General features: G+C 38.7%; 3 protein-coding genes across 3 annotated transcripts; all 3 read left to right on the forward strand.

Annotated features, from left to right (window-relative positions):
- The first annotated feature begins 236 nt into the window (after positions 1-236).
- On the forward strand, positions 237-6,195 carry zgc:56231 (uncharacterized protein LOC406257 homolog). The gene is made up of 17 exons (XM_061714055.1): positions 237-287; positions 385-477; positions 801-920; positions 1,009-1,147; positions 1,235-1,423; positions 2,019-2,180; positions 2,266-2,377; positions 2,451-2,513; positions 3,030-3,191; positions 4,199-4,364; positions 4,449-4,628; positions 4,773-4,912; positions 5,028-5,193; positions 5,368-5,488; positions 5,580-5,650; positions 5,724-5,843; positions 5,980-6,195. Exons 1-17 carry the CDS (start codon positions 237-239, stop codon positions 6,193-6,195), a joined length of 2,271 nt encoding a protein of 756 aa, XP_061570039.1.
- A 652-nt stretch (positions 6,196-6,847) lies between these two features.
- rgs9bp (regulator of G protein signaling 9 binding protein) lies at positions 6,848-10,795 on the forward strand. The gene is made up of 3 exons (XM_061713363.1): positions 6,848-7,360; positions 8,768-9,074; positions 9,610-10,795. The coding sequence occupies exons 1-3, from the start codon at positions 7,259-7,261 to the stop codon at positions 9,990-9,992; spliced, it is 792 nt and encodes a 263-aa protein (XP_061569347.1). The 5' UTR covers positions 6,848-7,258; the 3' UTR covers positions 9,993-10,795.
- A 1,922-nt stretch (positions 10,796-12,717) lies between these two features.
- mcur1 (mitochondrial calcium uniporter regulator 1) lies at positions 12,718-22,769 on the forward strand. The gene is made up of 9 exons (XM_061713700.1): positions 12,718-13,168; positions 16,830-16,946; positions 17,072-17,175; positions 18,477-18,578; positions 18,995-19,036; positions 19,175-19,246; positions 20,594-20,647; positions 20,826-20,940; positions 21,900-22,769. Exons 1-9 carry the CDS (start codon positions 12,949-12,951, stop codon positions 21,953-21,955), a joined length of 882 nt encoding a protein of 293 aa, XP_061569684.1. The 5' UTR covers positions 12,718-12,948; the 3' UTR covers positions 21,956-22,769.
- Positions 22,770-23,286: the final 517 nt, after the last annotated feature.

Raw genomic sequence — 23,286 nt, forward strand, 5'->3', positions numbered from 1 at the left:
GCTGCTGCCAATATGAGCTGATTAAGAGTCCTGGGACTTTCAGTCAGAAAACCGACAGACCTTCCTGCAGCTTGTGTGAATTTGAGGTACACGCAAGGCAGAACTGCTTTGTGATTTCAAAGGGGGGATTTTAACTCATAAGTTGTGTGGACAACTTGATTACTTCGTCTTATGAGTGAACAATTCACTTGAAGATGGCCACAGTGATTGATTCAACCAAGAGGGCGAGTGGCTGCATGCAGTCTGTGGACATGGACCTGACTTGCGAGACTTCTGTATTGCAGCAGGTAATGTTTACTGTACCTTTCTTTCCTTTTATTTAACCAGCATTAACATGATAGCAATGCTTAATTGGCTGACTGGGAACAATGCTTGTCTTTGTAGACTGAGGTGCATGCTGGGGCTGAGCAGATGATGAGAGTTTATCTCAGAGTCAGGCCTTTCTCTAAAGAGGAGCTTTCTGGCCACGAAGACCAGGTACAGTAGAGCGTTTATATACAGTTTTAAACATGTGCTATCTTTATGAGAAATTAATCTCAAATACTGAGTTACTGTGGTTGCTGTTCATCTGTTTCATTGGTATTTCAAAGTAAAGGACTTTGAAGTACCCGTTGGAATTAAAGGCATTTTATCCTCATTAACATTTGGTTAATGAGGACTTGAATACAAGCGGGAGTAACATCATACTTTTAATATTGTAATGCCTCATGTTTTTCGATGTAGCTCTTATCTTTCCTTCAGAATAAAGCCTGAGAGGTGCCACAAACATTAATGTTCCCTTTTTTAAAACCTCTCTTCAGGGTTGTGTTGTAATTGAAAACAGCCAGACGGTGTCCCTGAACGCACCGAAGGGCTCGGCCACCATGAAGAGCAGTGAGAAAGGGGTTGGGATGTCCATCCACAAGTTCTCCTTCTCACAGGTCAGCAGCATTAAAAAAAAAATATGATATTTTAAACAATTTTCAGCAAGTGTGCACATTGCCAGCTTCCATCCTTGTTGCCCACCAGATTTTTGGACCACAGACGACACAAACTCAGCTGTTTGAGGACACGGTCAAAAGCCAAATGTCAGACTTCTTGGATGGGAAGAACGTGCTGATATTCAGTTACGGTGTAACGAATGCTGGGAAAACCTACACGATCCAAGGTGGGTATGGCTCCCCGAAGCTTTCTGGGCTGACGTCACCGTGAAAAGTTATACAGGTCCTAATACTGGCCAATTAAATCCTATCAGGAACACCAAAAGACCCAGGGATGCTACCTCAAGTGTTGGATCTGACCTTTAACTACATTGGAGGTCAGCATTACGAGGGGATGGATCTGAAGCCCTACCTGAGGAACGGAGCTCAGTGTCTGGATCCTGACCAGGTCAAGCAGGAGAGGACCGCCAAAGCTGCCATTCTTGCTTCATTCAGAGAAGTGAGTGAGCAGGTTTTGTCTCCATTAACTACTGAAACAGAAGTGGCACAAAGTGCTCTCTGCAGGTGTAGCGCTACAACACAAATGTTGCTTTGTCATATCCAGGAAGGAGATCGGGCCAGAAGCAGTAGCACTTCTGACACCATTCCCTCATCCCCAACTTTCCTCTGCAGTCAGACAGGTAGCACTTCACTTTTATCTTCACACATTTCCTCCATCTATCCATGGGAAGGAAAGAAAAAAAAATATTTATGTGGAACCATGTTCTGCCAATGCAGCCCAGTTTTCAGGTGATGGTTTAACCAGTAAACGCCCCGGAGGTGACTCGTGTAATGAACTTGTCGTCCTCATATGCAGACTGACATCTCAGGATGCTTACCATGATGGACCAACTTTCTTTTTTTTTTTTTAAGGCATTTAGCAGGTTTCTTCTTAAGTGAGAGGAGATGACAGATCAATCAAGTCTCGTCCTTAATAATTCAACAACCACTCTCAAAAACAGAACAAGTGAACTGGGAGAAGTTCTTGTAATGCAGTTGCCAAAAAATCTATTAAATACCCTCTTCTCTGTTGCTCAGCATGTCCTTTCTTTCATACAGTGTTTGTCAGTAAACCAGCAAGCGGTAACCAGTTTGCCCTTTGGGTGGCTTTTTTTGAAATCTACAATGAATACGTGTATGACCTGCTCCAGCCCTCCCTGTCCAAGAAGCGAGTTTCTCTTCGTATTTGCGATGATGGTGCTGGAAACGCTTACGTTAAAGGTATAAAAAATGTGCATGAAATATCACAAATCCAACATCTCCCTTTTTTAAAAACAAAACAAAGTACTGTATTGATTTGTTTCAGACCTCAGGTGGATAAACATCCAGAATCTGGGTGAAGCCTGGAAGCTGCTCCAAGTTGGAAATAAGAACAGAAGTGCTGCAGCCACGAAGATGAACCAGTCGTCCAGCAGGAGGCAATTAGTTGAACTGATCTTTACTTTAATTTGGACTTGCGTTTTCAAAACTCATACCAGCTTTTTCTTGCAGCCACAGCATATTCACCATGAAGTTACTGAACATTGGTGGAGGCACAGTTGAAAGGATCTCGGAGTGAGTTGACCATCATTTTCCTGAGAAGTATTTATGTTGATGTGCTGAACTCTCTGAAATCTGTTAATTTAGCATAACACTTATTGATTTTCTATGAACACTGAAATATGCTCTTTAGTTTTGGTCCAGCTTTTTGTTGACAATATTCCACGAAAGCAATAAATCCTTTTTAAATTTAGAAATAAGTTGACACCATGATGGAAGCAGTGATAAAATACTTCAATCCCATAGTAATAGTCCCGTCACACCTGCAGAGTTAACAATCTCATAATAATAAAGGTTGTAGTTTCAACATTACAATTATAATGCCAATTATTGTTAGTATTCTTGCACAAAAGGCAACTGCTTCAAAAACTGCACAATTTAAAAAGTTTCAAATACCTTTTTTAAAGAAGTGACTTGCTGCTCAATTGCTGGACCAAACTTAAAACGGTCCACGGTGAATTTGGAGACCCAAACCCTTTAATGGATGGATCGTGGCTGGAATGCAGAGTTATAAACGTGTGTCTCTCTCAGGTTTTCTCTTTGTGACCTGGCGGGCTCAGAAAGGTGCAACAAAACCAAGACGTTTGGAGAGAGGCTGAAGGAGGCGGGGAACATAAACAACTCTCTCCTCATTCTGGGGAAGTGCATCACTGCCCTTCGCAACAGTCAGAATGACAGGTACTGGGGGCGTCGGTATATAACAATTGGTACCCCTTCTTAATATAATAAAAAGCATTTGATTATAGTTGGCCTTGGTGTTCTGCAAATACAACCTTTGACCGGTGTCAGCATGATTCTTTTTTTGTTTTCTTACATTGACAGTTTAAAAAAAAAAATATATATATATATATATATCTTGCAGTAATCTTTACTGTATGAGTCCAGTCTTGCATCATTGTGGAGACATTTTGGCCAATCATTTCTTACAATACTGCTTCAGTTCCTTGAGGCTTTTGAATTTCTGCAGGTCTTTCTAGGTCCCATCTCAGCATTTTCATGGGAGTAGAGGTCAACAGTAACTGCTTTACTTGCTTGTCCGTCACACATCTGATTACTCCAAATGCCAAATGTGCTGCACTTGCTGCAACCTATCTAAAATCTTATACAGGCAGTAAGAGTACGTGGATTAGCTAAAGGGTTTTTTTCTTTTTGGCTCTTTTTGTTAAATAATGGCAAATTTGGAAAATGATGCTGTATTTTCCTAATCCAGAAATCCATCAGATATGTACGAAAGAGTATTAGGGCCATGCAGGAGAAAAAATATGAGGGGAAGATTTTTTTATTTTTTTTTTTTTTATTTTTTTGTGCACTTCTAGAAAAAGTCAATGTCGAAATTAATGTTGAAATACAATTTCAAGAATAAAGTCAAAATTTCGCCTTTTTCTCAACGTTCACGAAATTTTGACTTTTCTCAACATTTCAACCTTTTTCTCGAAATTGTACTTCAACATTATTCTTGACATTTTGACTTTTTTTTTTTCTCGACAATTCAACTTTTTTTTCAAAGTGCATAATGAAGAAAAAATCTTCCTCCCTGGCCCTAATACTCTTTCTTAGATATGTGACTTGGATGTTCCGCCAAAAAAGGAAGGGTGCTTAATTTTGCACAACTTTTTATATTGAAAGGCACATGTGAAAATCCCTGTTTACGTGTAATATAAAACAATTAATCTGGCTGTTTCTGCTTTTATATCCACAAGAATGAGGAGCAGCTACATTCCTTTCCGAGAAAGCAAGCTCACCAAACTCTTCCAGGCCTTTTTCTGTGGGAAAGGAAGCGCTTCAATGATCGTCAACATCAACCAGTGTGCATCCACCTACGACGAGACTCTGCACGTTATGAAATTCTCTGCGGTTGCCAAACAGGTGGGACTGGGAGTATAAGATTGATCTGAAAGCTTCTTTGTGAGGCGACACACTAATCTCACCTGGTTTTACTTCTTCCTGAAGGTGGTGCAGGTGATTCCAGACAGGTCTGTGGAATCTCTGGCGCCTTACCTGGTTGGTCGAGATGGGAAGGCTCTAGTCAGGAATGGTGTCATTGACAACCAGGCTCTGGAGAGCTACCTGTCTGAAGAGGAGCTGCTCGACGACGAAAATGAGGCTGACATGTCTCTGCTGCCACAGACTGTACGACAGTTGCGATATTCACTCTTTAGTTATACATTTTACTTGGCACTTGTAAAAATGAGATGTCTGACAAAGATCCAGTTAGACAAATATAATTTAACTGACTGTCTTCACTTTATTTTTACTGTTTCATAATCTTTCTAGGAGCTTATGAATACGATTGAGACGCTACGAACTAAACTACTGGCTGAGCGTAGGAAAAACCTGGTGCAGGAAATGGAAATACGCAAGGAAATGGGCGACGCCATGTTGCAACAGCTCATGGAGAGTGAAGAGCTCCGCACGTACGTTTACACTCATTTTTAATGACCAAGGAGGTAGATTTTCTTGTGCATTCAAGGGTCAGTTGTTGTTTCGGCAAGGTCTCTGAAGTTGATTTTAATAATGTAATATGTTAAGCCGACAGATGGAAGAGCTGAAAGAGAGCTATGACGAAAAACTGGAGAACACTTTTGAGATGTACAAAGATGCCATCAAAGAGCATGCTTACCAGTGTGCTTTGAACAACCTGGAAGATGACTACGTACCACTCGACGAGTTCACTGCAGAACAGGAGAAAGTAGAGGTAAAGCGTTTTAACTGGTTGCTCAATGGTGGAAATGTCCAGAAGGTTCAAGGGAGGTTCTCATGTTGAAATACATCTAAGATATTGAGACGCAAATGCCTTCTTTAATTGTAAAATTGATATTTTTCACATTTCATTGTCTTGAAAGTCATTCATGTCTTATCAACTTCATAGGGCCTAAAGCGTACTGTCTCGGAGCTGGAGGCCTTGTTGTCCAGCAAAAGAGGGGCTTCTGTGCTCCCAACAGCGGCGCAGTCGTGCCAGACTCAACCTTATCGAGATGCAAATGAAGCAGGTTAACTTTTTCTTTTTCTCCCTGACATCACTAAATCAAATTCTCAATATTTATACAGTAAAGTAACAAATGTTGCCCTTTGTCCACACAGGAGACGAACAATACAAGCGACTTCAAAAAGAAAAATGTATCATGGAGAGGATTTGTGAGGATAAGCAGCAGGTAACAAGTGTGACTTTTTGGTTAAACATTGGTCAAGTCTAGTTGGTTTAATCCTGTTATCTCTGGTTTTCAGTTAATTTTGTCTCTAGAGAAAAGGCTGATGGAGCTCAGCGAAACACTCCAGCAGGTCAGAGACAGTTACCTGGAGAAATCGGCTGATCTGGAGTCTCTGCAGAAGAAGGCTGATGATCAGGTGAGAACGTTAATGGGGGCAGAGGTTTTAATTGCAGAAGCACCTGAGGGGTCTCAATTTTCATCGTCACTTGGTGTGTATTGTTTTAAAAGATTTAGTGGTTTTTTTTTTTTTTTCTCTCTCTTCCACTCAAAAGGCTAAATCCTTAGAGGACCTCTTACGACAGAACACAGAAAAGGACAGGGAGATCATCTCACTGAAGGCTCAACTTTCCAAACCCTCCCAGAAGTCCCCAGTGCAGCCCAAAACCAAGCGAGGCCTGTTCGCCAACATCAAGGAAGCGGTCACGTCACCTCGGAAGAGCACGGCCAGCAGAAGTCTGAGGAAAACGCCTAAGACTCCAAAACCTTGAGTAGTCCAGCATCTACCGACCCGCTGCTCTTAGATAAGTGGTTATGAGGGGAATTTGTTGCGGTTTGTTTTTTATAAAGCTTCCCTAGAGCAACATTTTATTTCCATTTCTTTTTTTGGCAAAATGATGTCCAACTCCTCTCAAACTATAAAAATAACTGGTTTCGGGTATATTGTGTGCGTGTATGTATATACATTTTTAAAATGTTTTTGTAGCCATGTTCTGTTTAAATAAATTTTTAGAAATTTGATGTGTATTCATTTTCATATTTTAGCAACTGGCGGTAGTTATCCATTTCTTCAGTTCATGGTCAGTGCTCACAGTATGAAGCGGTGAATGGCTTCTGTGTGGTCTGCTTTTTACACACCTTTTGTTACGACTGCAAGCATCACCCACTTCCCCCCGAGCATAAAGTTAGTACATCATCCAAGTCAAGTAAGGCCAAACATTTTCAAGAGCCTGAGGGTGAATAAAGCAAAGTAATCTCATGGGACAAAATGATATACAACAAGAAGTGAGTCCCACCATTAGTGCATCCATAACTGCAACTGATGCATGCGTGTAAAACTGTTCCTGTGGAGTTGTGGGATATTTTCTGTATCACATGGACTGTTTTTCAAGAGGTGTAGCCAGTGTAGTACTTATGGTATCAGAGCCCAGCCTCCTCAGTGGTGAAGGGGCTGTTGTTGCACAGCCAGCTTCTGTCCCTCCGGTCGGAGGGATGGTTAATGAGATTAGCAGTTCATCTTAGCCTGCGTCAGTGCAAAGGGGTCAATCAGTGGATTAGCACCTTGCCTAAGAGTTCCATCAGTTTATTATACTTTTTCTTTATTACTTTCACTTTCATGGGCTGGCCTCTGAAGAATGTTTTATACTTTTAGGTGTGATTTTGTTGCAGAAGGGGAATATGAGAATGCAACATGCTGCCCTGGGACTCTCAGCCGCTGAATGAAGCATCTTCCAGGGCGACGAGAGGAGCAGCGGCAGCCAGAGAAGTGAAGGGCAGTTGGGCTGAAATCTTGCCTGCTGTGGCAGAGTCTCAGACTCTGGAGAAATCATCCTCATGCCACTTGTAAATAACAAAGTTGGGGATGGGGATGTTGGCACAGCTGGCAACGACGAGGCTTTGGCAGATGGAAAGGCTTTGGTGGATTCTTTAATAAAGGTAAGCTGCTGCAGGTTTTCATTTTTTATTGTATCATTTTGTCTGCTGTAATTCTCTTGTATTTACTTAACAGCAGTCTGAACAGGGTCTAATGTATTTGTATGAGTTTGATATGGAAATATTGGACTTTAAGAGTAAAAAGAAAGTAGGTTGGGACTAGATGAAGGTTGAAAATGTGTAAAATGTTTTGTTTTTTTTTCTGAAATCATTTTCACCATGGTAGTTTAAAGGCTGAACATGAACAAAAACACAGAAATACCCTTGCAGCTAAAAAAGCACTCTCATATGAAAGAAGAAAAAAAAAGCACTCCATTGAAAGGAGTTTCTCGGTCCAGTGAATCTATCTTTGTTAAATAATGCCGTGCCTCGCATCTTTCCCTGGACCGTAGCAAATATTCCCTTATTTTGACCATTACAACTCGTTACTTTTATAAAATAACTCTTTGCATACAGTGAACAAATATATACCTTATTCTTGGTACAAGTAGTTCTTTGCAGACTTTGAAGCAAAAAAAAGAATTACAAGAGCTTGAAATTTTCAAATGTCTGGTGCTGAATTAAGTCCCTGGGAAAACCTGTGCGTCATCACTGCTTAGTCACACAGAACCAGTCCCTTTTGATAAATGATTAAAAGGTTCAAATTATAGCAGATGTACAATGTGTGCTGTGAGTTAGACACATACATTCGCAGTGGAACAGTAACAAAGATAATTAGATATTTCATATCATTTATTTTTAAAGTTTTTTTTTTTTAACTGAGTCAACATGTTAGAAGGTAGACAATAAAAAAAATAATGTATTTACAGTTATCGTTACTTTCACCTGGCACCGGCAGGAAAATGGGCCACTCAAACTTGGAGTGTGCAAGGTTGCTTTGGCTTATCTAGAAATAGATCAACGATAATGAGATTATATATAATATTTGTAATGAATGAAACCACACTTTCTAATCCGCCTTGGTTAAGCTAATGACTATTAATAAAATACTGTTAAATTATTTACATCATAAAACTGTATATATAGTTACTTTTTTCACTTTGTAGAGACATAGTTTCAAGGAGGTTTACTTAAATGTTTACTAATCCTTTTTTTTTTTTTTTAACAACTCTAAAATATTTTAATAGTTTATGTTTTGGTGCACTGACTCCGTGTGTGTATAGATGTGAAGATGTTTCCTGGTCATTTGTTCAAATGTGTGAAGCTGATCAGAAGGCTTATAAACGCTCAATGCATGATTAAGATTAGTGGTCTTATAAATACTCGATCAGCTGATTTGGACAGCAAGGGCATGTATATCCATACCTGTGTGAAAGAATGAGGACACTTTAAAACCTCACAAAACAAACATGCAGATCTCTTCTTTTATAGTTTGTTTCTACAAGTGCACGTGTGACTTTTTCCACACAGGTGGTGGCATGTTACCGGCATTTGGCCTCGTGCGTTGGCAGCTGCACGGACGGCTTGCAGCTGCGAGATGAGTTGCGGCAAACGAGGGAAAAGGCCCAAAAGTTGGCCGCGGCCCTCTGCGATCACCTGACATCACATCTGCGGGACAAGAGCCTGCCCGAGGAGCAGCGGAGAGAGATGGAGCTCCTCTGGGTGGCCTTCTCTTCTAGTCTGGAGCTCCTACACATAGACATGTGTAAAGTTTTCAACATCGGAGACAACTTCTCACTGGCTAACACAACATCGCTGGTGCAAACTGGCCTTCAAGGTAAAGGACGTCTATGCGTCTAAACACATCACACTTCGGGATGTTTGTCACCGGAGTAAAGCATATGGGAGAAACCCCTCAAAACATGGTTTCCCAGTTTTCAGATTGTTTTGATGCCTTAGTGCCACTTCATACCTTGAAGTTAGTGACTGAGGGTCAATATTTCTTGAATTACGGTACACAGTTTTAACTCAGATTTTCCTCAAACGCTACAATATCTGAGGCTAAAAAGTCTCTCCCATAGATTTGGATTTCATGGTTAATTTCTTCAAATTGAAGCCACAGCAGGGATATATAGATCTACTGTAGACCCTTAAGATTCAGTAATTTTACTCCGTAACTCGTCTTTGTTTGGTTATATGATACAGAAATGTCTCTCCTGTTGACCCAAACTTTGACGCAAGTATTTATGGACCTTACGAGAGAGTTAAAGTCTTTTTATGGAATAAGATTGGTTTCATGGTGTAATGGCATCATAAGGTTCTGCCACCAAATCGATGTAACGTGTAGTTTAACGCAAACGTTGGTCACACAGGGGGAGGAACTTTGGTAGCAGCTCGAGCGCTCAGCCTGGCAGAGCTGGACGAAACCGAGACAGCGAGCCTCCCTGCCGACCTGGAGGGCGAGGAAAACTGCACCTTGGAGAAGGAGATCAGTGAAATTAACCACATGATCGACGACATGGAGATGAAGGTCAACGTGCTGCGCTGGATGGTGGAGCCCCACGGGCCGCAGTACGCAGACCCGCTCAGCAGCACCGACAGCACCTCTCTAGCTCTGTTCTCCGTCATGGAGGAGCAGCCCGGCGCTGCCAACCAGCCTCTCTGCCAGAGCAGTGTCCTCTTTGTGCTCTTAATGCTGTTTGCTGTCATTTTAGTGGCTGCCACTTTATCTGTATGTGTTTTCATTTTCTCATGAAAAAAAAACCTTAATATTCTCAACATATTTTTCTCCGTACAACCTCAGAAAGGCTGTTAAAATGGCGAGATTTCCATTTGCAGTAGCTCTTTCTTTATAACATTTACATTCTTTACACATTTTCTCAAGGCAACTAAATGGTTCGCAATTGAATAAGGTCAATTATCTTTAAAAACAGAAACAAAAGGCATTGAAGATAATCTATATGCAGACCTGTTTGCCATTGGTTGCAGTGGATCCAAAGCTGCCATATGCTTTAAAACATCTCTGATAATACTAAAAGGAAATGGCTGCTAGGTAGAACTCATTAAATAAATCCTAGGAGAGGCGATTTATTTTTACCTTCTTAAATGTAAAATGATAGCTTACATGTTCCTGTACATTTTCCGGACTGGTTTGTGACACATGAAAGGAACAATTTGATTTAAAAACTCGTGAGAAAGACACTTGTCACTTTTTGTTCCTTGTTGCCATGAGAGGACACGGGCTGACTGACGCTTGGTAGTTGACGTACTCTAATAACTTTTTGGATTCATTATCTATTTTGTATATAATCTGCATTATAGGAACTAAAAATGTATACAGCATATGCATTATAAAAGTATCATCTTTGATATGACACTGCTGTTTGTTAACTTTTATTGATTTGCATGTTTGGATCGATCATCACTGTAAGTTTGGACACAACTTCATAAAAGAAATAAGTTGCAAGGATTTTAGATTCATAATCTAAAACAGCCAAAAGATCTTACCATGATATACCAACTCCAACTTTGCATATTCAAAGTGATTGAAAGATGACAAAACAAAACATTTGTTTGGCAATGATAAAATGGATTACCACATTCAAATAAACTCAAATGAATTGCTTCTCTGATACATTAGGATTAAGCATTGTTTTATTCTCTGTACAAATGTTCGCATCAAATATGAAACTGCGGTTACATTACCTAATGTTACTTCATTATAAAGACCATCTAAATAATCAGTCCCTTTTAAAACAAAACTTTTAAATAAAGCAATTGTTCTTTTTAACATTTTATATAAAACTGGGCAGTTTGGGGGTCATATGAGTACAAACCATCTAGTTATGGAGTTACCTAGTTGTTGAAATTATACCTCTTTATCAAATATTTGTCTTGCAGGTTTATATCATAAAATCAGCTCAAAAACTTTTGCATTTATTTGCTCAGCGGCTCCTCCTATGGATGTTGAAGTTAAGTTACTTTTACAACACTATTCTTGTTTGATCAACCTTGTTTTTTTTCTATTCCATCATTAAGTTATTGATTATTTTAATTCTCTCTGCAAACTTTCAAAAAGACTGTTTATTACTGAACAATCCCACCATGAAGTCACAATAGGTTTTTCTTAGAGTAGTTTTGAAGCCTCATACTGCGTAGTGACATGTTGCAAATGGGAATGATCACGCCTGGGAACCTAGTTGGAACACACGCACTTTATGTCAATCAAAGGGCTCCTGTATCCTTCACATCCACACCAGAGGAGCTGTGAATTTACAGTGAATGTTTGCAACATTTACCTCCCATTTCAAACATTTTGGTGGCAAAATCTAAAATGACCACTGTGTTTAGTCCCAGCTGGGCTACCACAAGCCTCCGGCTGCTTAGGTGAGCTTTGTAGCAAAGCTGACAGCTAACAAGGAAGCGATGATAATTGTCCATTGGCTAAGCTGACCACCAATCAAAAATCATACATACATTATACACACATTTAATGGTATATATGATTTTATCAAAACCTATTTTTTTAAAACAGGCTGTAAATGTGTTCACTGCTGCTGCAGAGTTGGACATTTTAACATGGAGGTCAATGGAAATGGAGGCTTTAAAGAGCCTTACAACGCCTAGTGGTCAACTGATGAACTGCAAACTTGCAAAACTAGGGATAGGGATGGGAGACATTAGGAAGTAACTTCTAAAAATAGGGCATTATTTTCGATTAAAATAAAATTGAAACTGTCTTTTTTAACACAAATAGTAATAATGATAACTGTACTCAGTACTCGAGTTTTTAAAAAAAATCCGGGGGGATGGTGGATTTTATCATATGGGGACAGATAATTTGTGCTGATTACAAATAATATAATATATTACAACTAATAGCAGTGACCAAAACACCTGCATAAATACTGCAGGAATGACATAGCAGCAGTTATATGCAGCGTTCTGTAAGCTTTATATATCCACTGGGCTTACATCAAATACATCAAAACACAACAATAAAAAACAGTTTTCTGAACTTATCAATATGACTCTGTCCTTCACAGGATAAGTAAAATGGATCACTGCAAAAACTCAAAATCTTAACAAGAATATTTGTCTTATTTCTAGTTAAAATGTCTCATTTTAGTAAGAAAATCTCATTACACTTAAAACAAGACTCATCACTGGAAAAAACAATTTTCACCTGTTTCAAGTAGATTTTCACTTAAAATAAGTAGAAAAATCTGCCAGTGGAACAAGATTTTATTGCTTGTAATGAGAAGATAAATCTTGTCCCATTGGCAGATTTTTCCTACTTATTTCAAGTGAAAATGTACTTGAAACAGATGAAAATGGTCAAATAAGTTATTTTTCTGGTGTTATCTGGTGACACTAAATGTGGAAATAGCAGTAATACCACATTCATTGATGAAATGACATAAGGGATGGAAAGGGGGGATGATTTTGATCGTTTTTATTTCAGGGGGGGATGCCATCCCCCCTCATCGAGTACTGACTGTACTGCTTTAAATAATTAATTGTATAGTAGAACAATGCTTTGGTTTTATTGTGAAGAGCTGGAGCGGAAGTGTAGCTTCATTCACAGCGAGACAACAATGAGCTCGGTGACAAGTAACGATGCGACTCTGACAGACAGGAAAGTCCTCTGAAGTCTTTCCCAGACAAGCACACTCCGACCAGCCCTGCCTCCACACACACACGCTGCAACGATGGTGTTAAAACTTTGCAAGTCGCGAATTAAGTTATTTGGCTTGAACTACCCAGAGAAGTGGTGCCAGCCTTTAAGTCAGGACAGAGGTTGCGGGTTCCCAGCCGCAGCAGCAGCGCCGTGGTCAGCTGTGAGCGGCTCTGCGAGCCCCCGGCGGGCCTGCGGGGAGAGGTCACCTCTGGGCGGGCCAGCCCCTGCACCGGGGACGGGGGCAGCGAGAGGTAATCTTACATGCGGTCACATGGCGCTTCTCAAGCCTGATTTATGGTTCCGCGTTAAATAGACGCAGAGCCTACGCCGTAGTTACGCCGTAGTTACGGCGTAGGGCACGCGGCGACGTAACGCGTACGTAACGCGGAACCATAAATCAGCCTTCAGCCTCATTAATTATTTAGCTGCGCCTTCTGTCTGCGGGGTTTCAAAAATAAAAGTTAAAGTCAGGTCTTCTGATCAACTTTCTCCACATAATAATAATAATAATAATAATAATAATAATAATAATAATAATAATAATAACTTTATTTATCCGTTAGGAACTTCATTTGTGTAAAAGCATCAGCATCAGTGCGTGTACAGATAACATATGCAACAGGACGGTACAGAAACAAACCAAACAATCAATATAAAACAACATACATTGGGCAATCACAAGTACTGCTGGACTTAGATGCTGTAAACCATAGCATAGATAAAATACGAGAGAAAAAAGAGAGAAAAAATAAGTCCCCCATTAAGTGCGTAATAAATACAATGATTTTAAAAATATGTTTAAAAGCGGGTACAAAAATAAATAGATAAAATCAGCTGTTTATGAGTCTGATGGATGAGGGCACGAAGCTTGACATGGCTCTGTTTGTCCTGAAGGTTAGTGATCTGTATCTGAACCTTATATCTGAGCTATAATCTGTGGTGTTCACCTTCATCTCCATTATGGGAAAGAAAGAAAAAAGTGCCCCGAGGGAAACTGGAGACCGATTTGTCATGGGACAAGACAAACCCTGATGTTTGCAATATAAACCACTGCCACAATCCCACACTGTATTTACATAATATGCATTTACCCTTCCATTAAAAAAGGGGAAAAGAACCCAGTTGTCATAAAAAAAAAAATTGGAAACTGAAAATGATAATAGATAATATCTTCCTGAAAATTAACTAAATGAAAATCAGACCCAGAACTGTCAAACGCGCAGTGAAATTAGCCTATTTTGCATGTGACGAAAATCAATAAAGATTTCACAAACTACAAACTGTGATTTATTTGTTCCTTACTTTCTAAGAGATTATTTAACTCTTATTTCAGCTGTTTTATTATTGTGGTTTCATATTGGGACCTGGCCTAAAGTGGTCTAACCGTAAATAAAAACAGGGAAATGGCCCTATTTATCATTTTTCACAAATTGAATAAAGGTTTCATAAATCATAAACACTGTTTTATATGTTTTTAACTTTCAAATAGATAGTTTGAGTTGTGTGTATTGTGATTTTTGGTCTAATGTGGCCTCATTGGTTTTAAATGCAGTGAAATGGTCCTTTAATCTTCTGGCGACCTTGAGGCTGTGAATCACAAACTAACTTCATCTTTGTGCTATTATCACCTATTTTAATGTGTGTACTACTTTGAGAGGTCTCTGTGTTGTCAAACTAAACATTTCAATAAACAATTTTTCTCCAAAAAAAATGTATAAAAAAATTAGAGTGAAAGTGAACATGCCATCATGATGCATTTACTGACCGGCGGAAAAAAAACTTGCCAATCGGCCCCGGGCTGAAACATTTTGTAATGCCCCCACCACCCTCAGCGACAGAGTCTCACAATAATCACTGTCACGTGTCAATATTTTGCGTTTAAAACAAAACACTGAACCTCGTGATGGTGAATAACAGCAACTTGCTGAGCAGAAACTCTCTTTATTTGAGCTGGTATCACCATTCTGAGACAAAAGCATCAGCCTCAACCCTCTAGCATGATTCCAGTCCATTTTCACCCGGTAAGATTGCATTTGTCCATCTTTATTGTTGCCCTAGCAACCCAGATCAGGGGCCTGTACTACGAAGCGGGATTTGGGGTTAGCGAGGTAACTTCAGGTTTAACCCTGGGTTTTCAGGACTACGACGGTGGTTCACTTCTTACCGGGGTACATCGCCATGGTAACTTATGCTGAACAGCTAACCTGCTCCGGAGCAGGTTATGTTCGAGATACAGATCGCCGGGTATAAAAGCACCGCCCACTGACCAATCAGCTCTCTTTGAAAATGGCATGCCCTTTCGAAGAGAATCCAGTGGAGCTTGGTGCGCGGATCGTGAGAGGATCCCTCCGAAGAGAACGCGTAAAGGAAAAAAAGAAAAAAAGAGGTGGAGGAGAAAATAAAAAATAAATCAATCAATGAATAAATAAAACAAATCATCACCCAAAATCCGATGTACAGTCAATCCAAAACTAATACCAATTAAATAAATAAATCCAGAAGAAATCAAAAAGAAGATGCATTTGTAAGGGGATAGCAAAAAAGGGATTTTCAATTTCGTCCCTCGAACATTCTGAGAAGTCACTTTAAAATACTAAATACCCCCCTCCTGAAAAAATAAAAAATAAAATAAAATAAATAAATAAACCCAATTCTTTGGTACAGCATCAGCACAAGTTATCGGTCAACAACAATAGTTATAGAACCAATATATACAGGACTGTCTCAGAAAATTAGAATATTGTGATTTTCTAACATGCAAACACAAAAACAAAAAAATGTCATACATTCTGGATTCATTACAAATCAACTGAAATATTGCAAGCCTTTTATTATTTTAATATTGCTGATCATGGTTTACAGTTTAAGATTAAGATTCCCGGAATATTCAAATATATGTTTATATCCCTATGAATTTACGCATTTATACAGTCAGCGATCTTTTGCCAGCTGTCTTTCCTGCATTTTGCAGCTGCAACTGTGTTGCTTTTTGCCTGTATTATATGCCTATACTCATCATATTTCCGTAAAATTATTGTTTGCTCTTCGCTACTGAAATAAGCGGCTCTGACAGCGGACTTCTCCATGCTTGCGATTGGTCATGCGCTGAAAACACCGCCCCTTTTATGTGCACGCGCTCATATCCAGATTGGAGAAACCTGGGTTGATATACCGAGTTGATAACCACCGTCGTGTGACCGCTTAGCGTGATTGCAATTGTCCGGGTTAGTGAATCTGGATAAGGAAAATATATCCTGGGTATGTTGAACTTGCTTCGTAGTACAGGCCCCTGTGCTGCACATATCCTTGGTGTCCCGTTTCCTTCACTTATTCGTTCCATTTCCTCAGAAGAACCTCAGAGGTGGGTTCACTCTTGCAGGTGATTGACTTTACGGTACAATCCCCATTTCCAGCCATTTCTTGTGAGCGCTGCGTGTTTTACTGCCTTACAGTGCCACGTCACACCTTAAAGGAGCATGAGGCTCCTTTTAAGAAATGAGACTCATTAGCGCTACCCTTCACCACGACGGCCGTCGGCGGTACTGCAGCCAACAGCGAAGCCGGCACGGGAGAACGGGGAGAACGCGCATGCAGCGTCATGTGACGTCACATCCGCAGCCCAGCGCGGGAAATTCGGCCCCACAATTGCAGCACATTTTGCAGCACACAGCCTGTTCAAGGCAACGGAGAGATACACTAGGGCTCATTCTTTTTGGTTTGGAACGCTTCATCTGACATTACTAGAAAACTTAAAACGTATACAAATTTTTTTCATAAATCCTGCCTCAATCTCCTTTTAACTGATGAACCTGGCCCACAGAGCTGCTGTGGATTGCATTACAGAGGCAACAACAGTGCAATCCCGATTTCCCAGTAATAATATAACCTGCATTTTGTTGTTTTTAATTTCAGGGATATGTACGTCTCTCAAAGCCTTCCAGTACGATCTGAAACCAAACGTACCGAAAACTGAAGGCCGGAAGATGTTCTTTGATACACATGCAGTTGTGCGAATCCTTGAGGAGAATGGTTTGTTTTGTTCTGTTGTCACAAATGTATTTCCTCCCTATACTTCTGCTTAACTACGAATAAGCTGCATTCATTTATTTTTTCTCTTGTAAATACCTAGTGTTTATATTATTTTCCATCAACAGATTTCACTACTCGGCAGTCTGAAGTGTTGGTTAATGTGCTAGTGAGTACGACAAACTCTAATATGGAGGTCATCTATAGCGACATGGTGACCAAGGTGCAACAGGTGAGACTGTTGGAGGGTGATTGGGTATAGCTTATTGATTTCACATGCAATGGTAAACAATGAGCACAACGCAGATTAGGGCTGGGGATCGATTCAAATGTCAAGAATCGATTCGATTCCGATTCTTAAGATTCAGAATCGATTATCAAGATTTGATTCGATCCGATCCGATTCGATTCCGATATTGATTTGGGTTAGTGTTATTAAAACTGTTTTTTGAGCTGTTGCATGAATTATATGACTGTAGTTCTGCAAAATATTACTACTAGTATCATATTGAGATTAAACAGCAAGTATTGCAGCTAATGATGCTGTAAGGACCAATCAGCTCCCAGAATGCTGATAGAACTGCTTTCAGAAACATCGTGGGTCAGAATTACCAAACAGATCCAGGGAGGAAACAGAGACGGATGAAATCGGTTTTATTTTTTCCCACATTCCGTTTTTATTTGTTCCATTTTCGATCTATTTTGGTTTTTAATTTTTGAGCATTTGGTTTTCAGCATTTTTTGCAAATGTAACCACAAGACAGTATATAAAGTAATGAAAAATAGACAATTTATGCAATTATAACCTAACACTTTAATGTTTTCATACCTTTAAGCATATTTAAAGGCAAAAACATGGCACCAGTTATTCTCGTGTCCAACAAAACATTCCTTTTTTGGGGATAAACAAAAAAATAACCAAAAGTTGTAATGTAATGATGAAAAAAAAATAAAAGAAATAAAAGAAAAAAAAAAAAAAAGAAAAAACCCAAAAAATAAAAAAAATCGATCTTTAGACATATGAATCGATTTTTAGGAATTAATATGAGAATCGATTTAGAATTGGGAAATCGATTTTTTCAACACAGGCCTAACGCAGATAGTGTCCTCTTCAATCACTGAAAATGTGTTTAATTCTGCAAAATCCATTGCACTTTGAACATTGGGCTTATCCTTCTCAGCACGTTTACTCTTAAGAATAAGGGTTATTAAAGCGCATTTCATTGTCCCTGACACTTGCTATTTATTTAAACAATGCTGAAACGTGTTTATAAAGTGTATAAAGTTGTTTATTTTTGTCGTCATGAGTGTTTCCAGCATGTGACAAGATAGTGTCGGTTCTCTCTCAGAAGAGGTTTATTGTAGATATTCAGTAACTCCTGAATTCCCAAAAGTTGATCATACTTTTGCAACATCTACAGTATTTCAAGATCTGGAAGGGCTTACGTTTTACGTCCACGTGTTCTGTCTTTTGTATAACTTTCACTGTTGCTGTTAATTTTTACTCTTGTTTGTGCTTTTTTTTTTAAACAGGAGATCATGTTGCAGCAAATAATGTCTAAAATTGCCTCAGTAAAGAAGGATATGATCATCCTTGAGAAGAGCGAGTTTTCCACTCTGCTTGCAGAGAATGAGGTAAATGTGATCATCACTCATTTTAATTTGTTTTTAGGTTGTAATTGTATTTCCATACAACAGCTACTGAATTCACATTGCTCTCTCTTCTACCTTTTAAATAAAGACTTGACTGATGTGGAGATTAATATGATGCTTGAACTGTTACTCTTTTTCTGTGACCATAACAAATATTTCCTGAAATCTAGATAATCTGAGTTTATGATCAAATAATACAATTTTAGATAAATCAATATCAATCACATCAGTGACGTGTACCTCGGTTTGTGGAGTAACCCGAAGAAACACGACATAAGCGACTGTTTGACTTTCTTATGCCGTGTTTTTAGGCATTTTAATCACCGTACATATGTTTGCGGAAACATTTCTGTGTGTTTTCAGACCTCATAGGTTCAGAAATGTATTTATTTTTTCAGAAACTCAAGATCCAGTTATTAGAAGTCAAAGTCCAAATTGCTGTAAGTGGCTATTGTGATTTACTTAATGAAATCCCTGTTGACACTTTTTTTAAAACATATATATTTGTATACACATATAAAATGTGTGTGTGACAAACAAGTTGCAACATTGCTTGCGTGTCTTCTTCCACGTTACAGGATGTGATGAATAAAGTGCGCTCTGACAATATTTTGGATATGAATTTGGAGAAAAGCCGGGTAAAAGAAATGGTGAGTGTTTGAATTAGTTGTTTGGAAGTCAGTGAAGCAAATTTAATCAATATAGTCTTTACTTTTACAAATAAAGGTAATTTGTAGAAACATTATACTTTAAGCCTGATCTAATTTTGCCACTTATCTCCAGCATGCAGCAGTAGAGTAAAACCAGTACAGTAATGTAAAACAATGCCATTAGTATTGTCAGTTTTATAAACATTTTATAAACATCAAAGGGAGGATGCTATTTCTTCAGAAAAATTCCATCATTTGTTCATTTATTTGTTTGTTTTTAGTGAAAGTGAAGGATGATTCAAACACATTTTCTTGTGATTTCAGTCCGCAGTGAAGTAATCGCTCATTGTTTCGTTTACTTCTGAGGGTTTTAGTTTGCTGTTTTAATTCTTTTTTTCATAACATGGAGATTCATGTTGGCAATGCGTCCGAGCATCAAATTAGCTCAGAAAAATAAAATGTGTCTTTTATTGTGGCCCAGTGAGAGTGGAGAGCAGATTTGTACCAGAGCTGAAACAGCTCTGTAAGGAGTAATAGTCTAAATATATTAGCATGGATGTATTATGTAAAACGGGTCTTAGTCTAAACCTCATAAACGGAACATCCTGCTGTATCTAAAAGAAGAATAACTGATGTCTCCTCCAGTATGTATATTTAAATGAATTTTAATTTCTTCTATTAATCTATTCCTCACTTCTCTTTATTAGTGTTGTATTGCGGGTATTCCGGGTGATTTGACTTTCCCAGAGCTGCATGTTATTTTTTCTACATCAGACTAGTGCCGGCCTTTCTCAGAGGGATGGCCTGCACGTCCTTCTTATCTCTCCGACGTTCCTGGAAAGCTTATCTTTTCTTGGATTGTTGTTTCTACACAGCAAACGCTGCTCCCTTCTGTCAGGTTGCATGTGCCGGTCCAAGAAATAAACATGAAAAAGACAGTTAGTCATCTCTTTCTCCTTCGGTCATATTGACATTTATTTTGAAAAAATAGCCATTTTAAAAGACATGCATGAAAAAGGGAAATTGAGTTCTTGTTTAAACCTACAACATTTAACTGTACAGGATTTGTTTTGGAGAAAAATACAAAGTCATAGGTCAGAAATTTAGCAAAAATGAGGAGAAAATGTGAGTCTGCAGCTTACTTTGTTTGTCTGACAAATACAGAGGGTGTTTGAGAGCTGTGAGGAGAAATATAATGATGAAAGTTTGAACAGCATCTCCATAGAACGTCTGGAATACGCCCTTACATTATACAAATATTACTGTGCTCATGTGGGACGATGGCTCAAGATGTAAACTGTTCAGAGGCTCATGACTTCACTTATAAAATATTGTTTGTACTTCCAGAAAGCGCAGCATGACAAGAAACTTCTACAAGCGCGAACTGAGATTATGGAAATGGTTTGTATTGGTGCAAAACACCTAGAATATCTTAGAGAGTATAACCTGTGATGTAATATGTGATCATAGTGACAAATAGATTTAAAAAAAACCTTCAACTTTAAAGTGTATTAAAGTGCCAGGTTGGTCTTTGTTGGGGCCTTTTTCTAATGTCTGTCTAATGTCTTTTCTTTTTCAGACAGCAGAACAAGATCGTCATTTGACCCAGACGAACATGAAGATAGACACTGAAGTGGCTGGTTTGAAAACCATGTTGGAGTCTCATAAACTGGACACTATAAAATATCTTGCAGGTAAGACATGCAGGTACTCTTTGAGCGATCACAGAGCTTTTATTGAAGTGGGGAAGAAACACCTCTCAAATGCAGTATTTAGGTCATGGATGATTAATCTCCTCTGAAGCCACAAATGCTAAAGATTGTCCAACACCACAAATGCTGGAACACTGTGTAAAATGTAAATAAAACCAGGATGCAATAATTTGCAAATCTCATAAATCTATATTTGACTCATATCAGAACATAGAAAACATATCAGTTGTTGAAAGTGAAACATTTTACCATTTGATGAAAATATCGGCTCTTTTTTAACTTGATTGGATTAGCACGTCTCAAAAAACTTGTGTGTTTATTTACCACTGTGAAGCATTTCCAGTTCTTTCATTAGCAGTACGTTGTCTGTCTGTCTGTCTGTCTGTCTGTCTGTCTATCTGTCTGTCTGTCTGTCTGTCTGTCTGTCTGTCTGTCTGTCTGCTGAGGCAATCAGGTTTTTCTTTTAATTATTACTTACTTTTCCAAGCCTCTGCTGCCCTTGTATCAATGTCTCTGAGACATGTTTATATCGTCAAATTCAAAATGAGCTAAATTTAACATGAAATGGTAAAAAGTCTCTTAACATTTTGATATTTTCTGTATGATTGGCAATAAAGGGTGGTTTTATGATATTAGCAAATCACTGTAATCAGTGTTTTTTTTTACATTTTGCACAGCTTAACTTTTTGGGAGTTGGTAGGTTTATGTTCATACATGTTAATGCAGTAGATGTGCTTGTTAGGAAAGTCAAAACGTTGGTGGTATGTTGATTTGGCATGTTGAGGTGGTGCTTTTGATGGTGGATCCTGTAACTTAAGTGAGATTAAACTGAGATCTCAGCTGTTTCAAAGATGCTGAAAAAGTATTTATGAGAATAGAGAAGTCAAGAGGAGCATCACAGAAACTCAAACTATCGCTGTACTCTGTCTTTTCTCCTTCAGGTTCAGTTTTCACCTGTCTCACGGTAGTTTTGGGCTTCTATCGCATTTGGATGTGAACACGAATCTGGATCTTGTGAATCATGCAACATTCAAAGTCCATTTTTATTTTTTATAATCGGACCTTATTCCCTTTATTCTCAGTTTGCATTAATGGGGGCTGTAAGAGTCATCACTCGATATCTTTTAAAGATAACTGTTGTGTTAACTAACTTGTGATGGTTTTGCATTTCCTTGCAATTAAATATTATAGTTTTCATTCCTTCTGTTCATAAGAACAAATGTCTTGGTCCCATCCAGCTTTTATTCTCCCGCTCAAAGTAGCTGTTCTGCAAATAACAAACAGAGGAGATATTTTTAAATCTCTGCCTTTTAATCCTGTGGGTTTTTTTTTCGCATGCACGTGAAAAAGCTTTTTTATCTGATTGTGGTGAGTATAAGGCCAATACAGCCTCAAAATGTGTTTAAGGATATATATTTTTCTATCGTGTGAATACTTTATTAATTGTTGAATATAAGAATCAAGATTTTATGTGAATCTATTTTTTTCCCTAATCATCCCTGACAGGAGCACCGTAATTCATAATGTTACATATGGTGCCCAGCTTGAAAACACACACACACACAACCGCTTTTTCCACTATTACATAAAGAAGGGTTGGTGTTTCAAAAAATGATTTGTATTTGTTCAATACGTAAACTGAGCTCTGTGATCGCTGTAGGCGGCACGTCAGACACGACATACTCAAAAGTACTTCCCACCTAATGTAAGATAAAACCAAATATCCCTCTAAATGTTTTTGCAAGATAATGCAAAACTAATTGTGAGATAACACAAAACAAGTCGTAAGGTAACGCAGAAGATGTCTTCAAAAGAAATTCTCATCATAAGATGTTGGGGGCTCTATAAGCTCGACCTGGTCAATGATGAAAGTTTTTGTAGATTAAATTCAGGTCACATTAATGTTTTTCAAGTGTTTGTTGAATTTATTTTGACCAAAGGTGAAAAATTCCCTTGTTAAGATGTTTTTGAAATTATAAATGTCACCATCTTCCGTTAAAGAATGTAATGTGCGCCCTTTTTGTTCTTTGCTGTCTGAATTGTATTCATTATCTAAGCTCTCAAGGATCAAAACTGACATAATTAAAAATAAAAGCAGAAATATATTTATTTGAATGAATGAATGAAAACCTTTATTGTCCCCGTAGGGAGATTCGGTTTGTCAGCCAGCAACAGAACAGTTAAAGCTAGGGTCTACGATCTTGAATTAAAAAAAAAAAAAAAAAAAAGACACCTACTCCCCACGCAAACTCCCTCCCTCCTGTGCTCCGCCTCACATGAAGCTCCCGCCTCCGACACCCCCCCTCTGGTACGGGAGCCAGCAGGACC

This window comes from Cololabis saira, chromosome 22 (genome assembly GCF_033807715.1).
Source record: "Cololabis saira isolate AMF1-May2022 chromosome 22, fColSai1.1, whole genome shotgun sequence".
Lineage (NCBI taxonomy): Eukaryota > Metazoa > Chordata > Actinopteri > Beloniformes > Belonidae > Cololabis > Cololabis saira.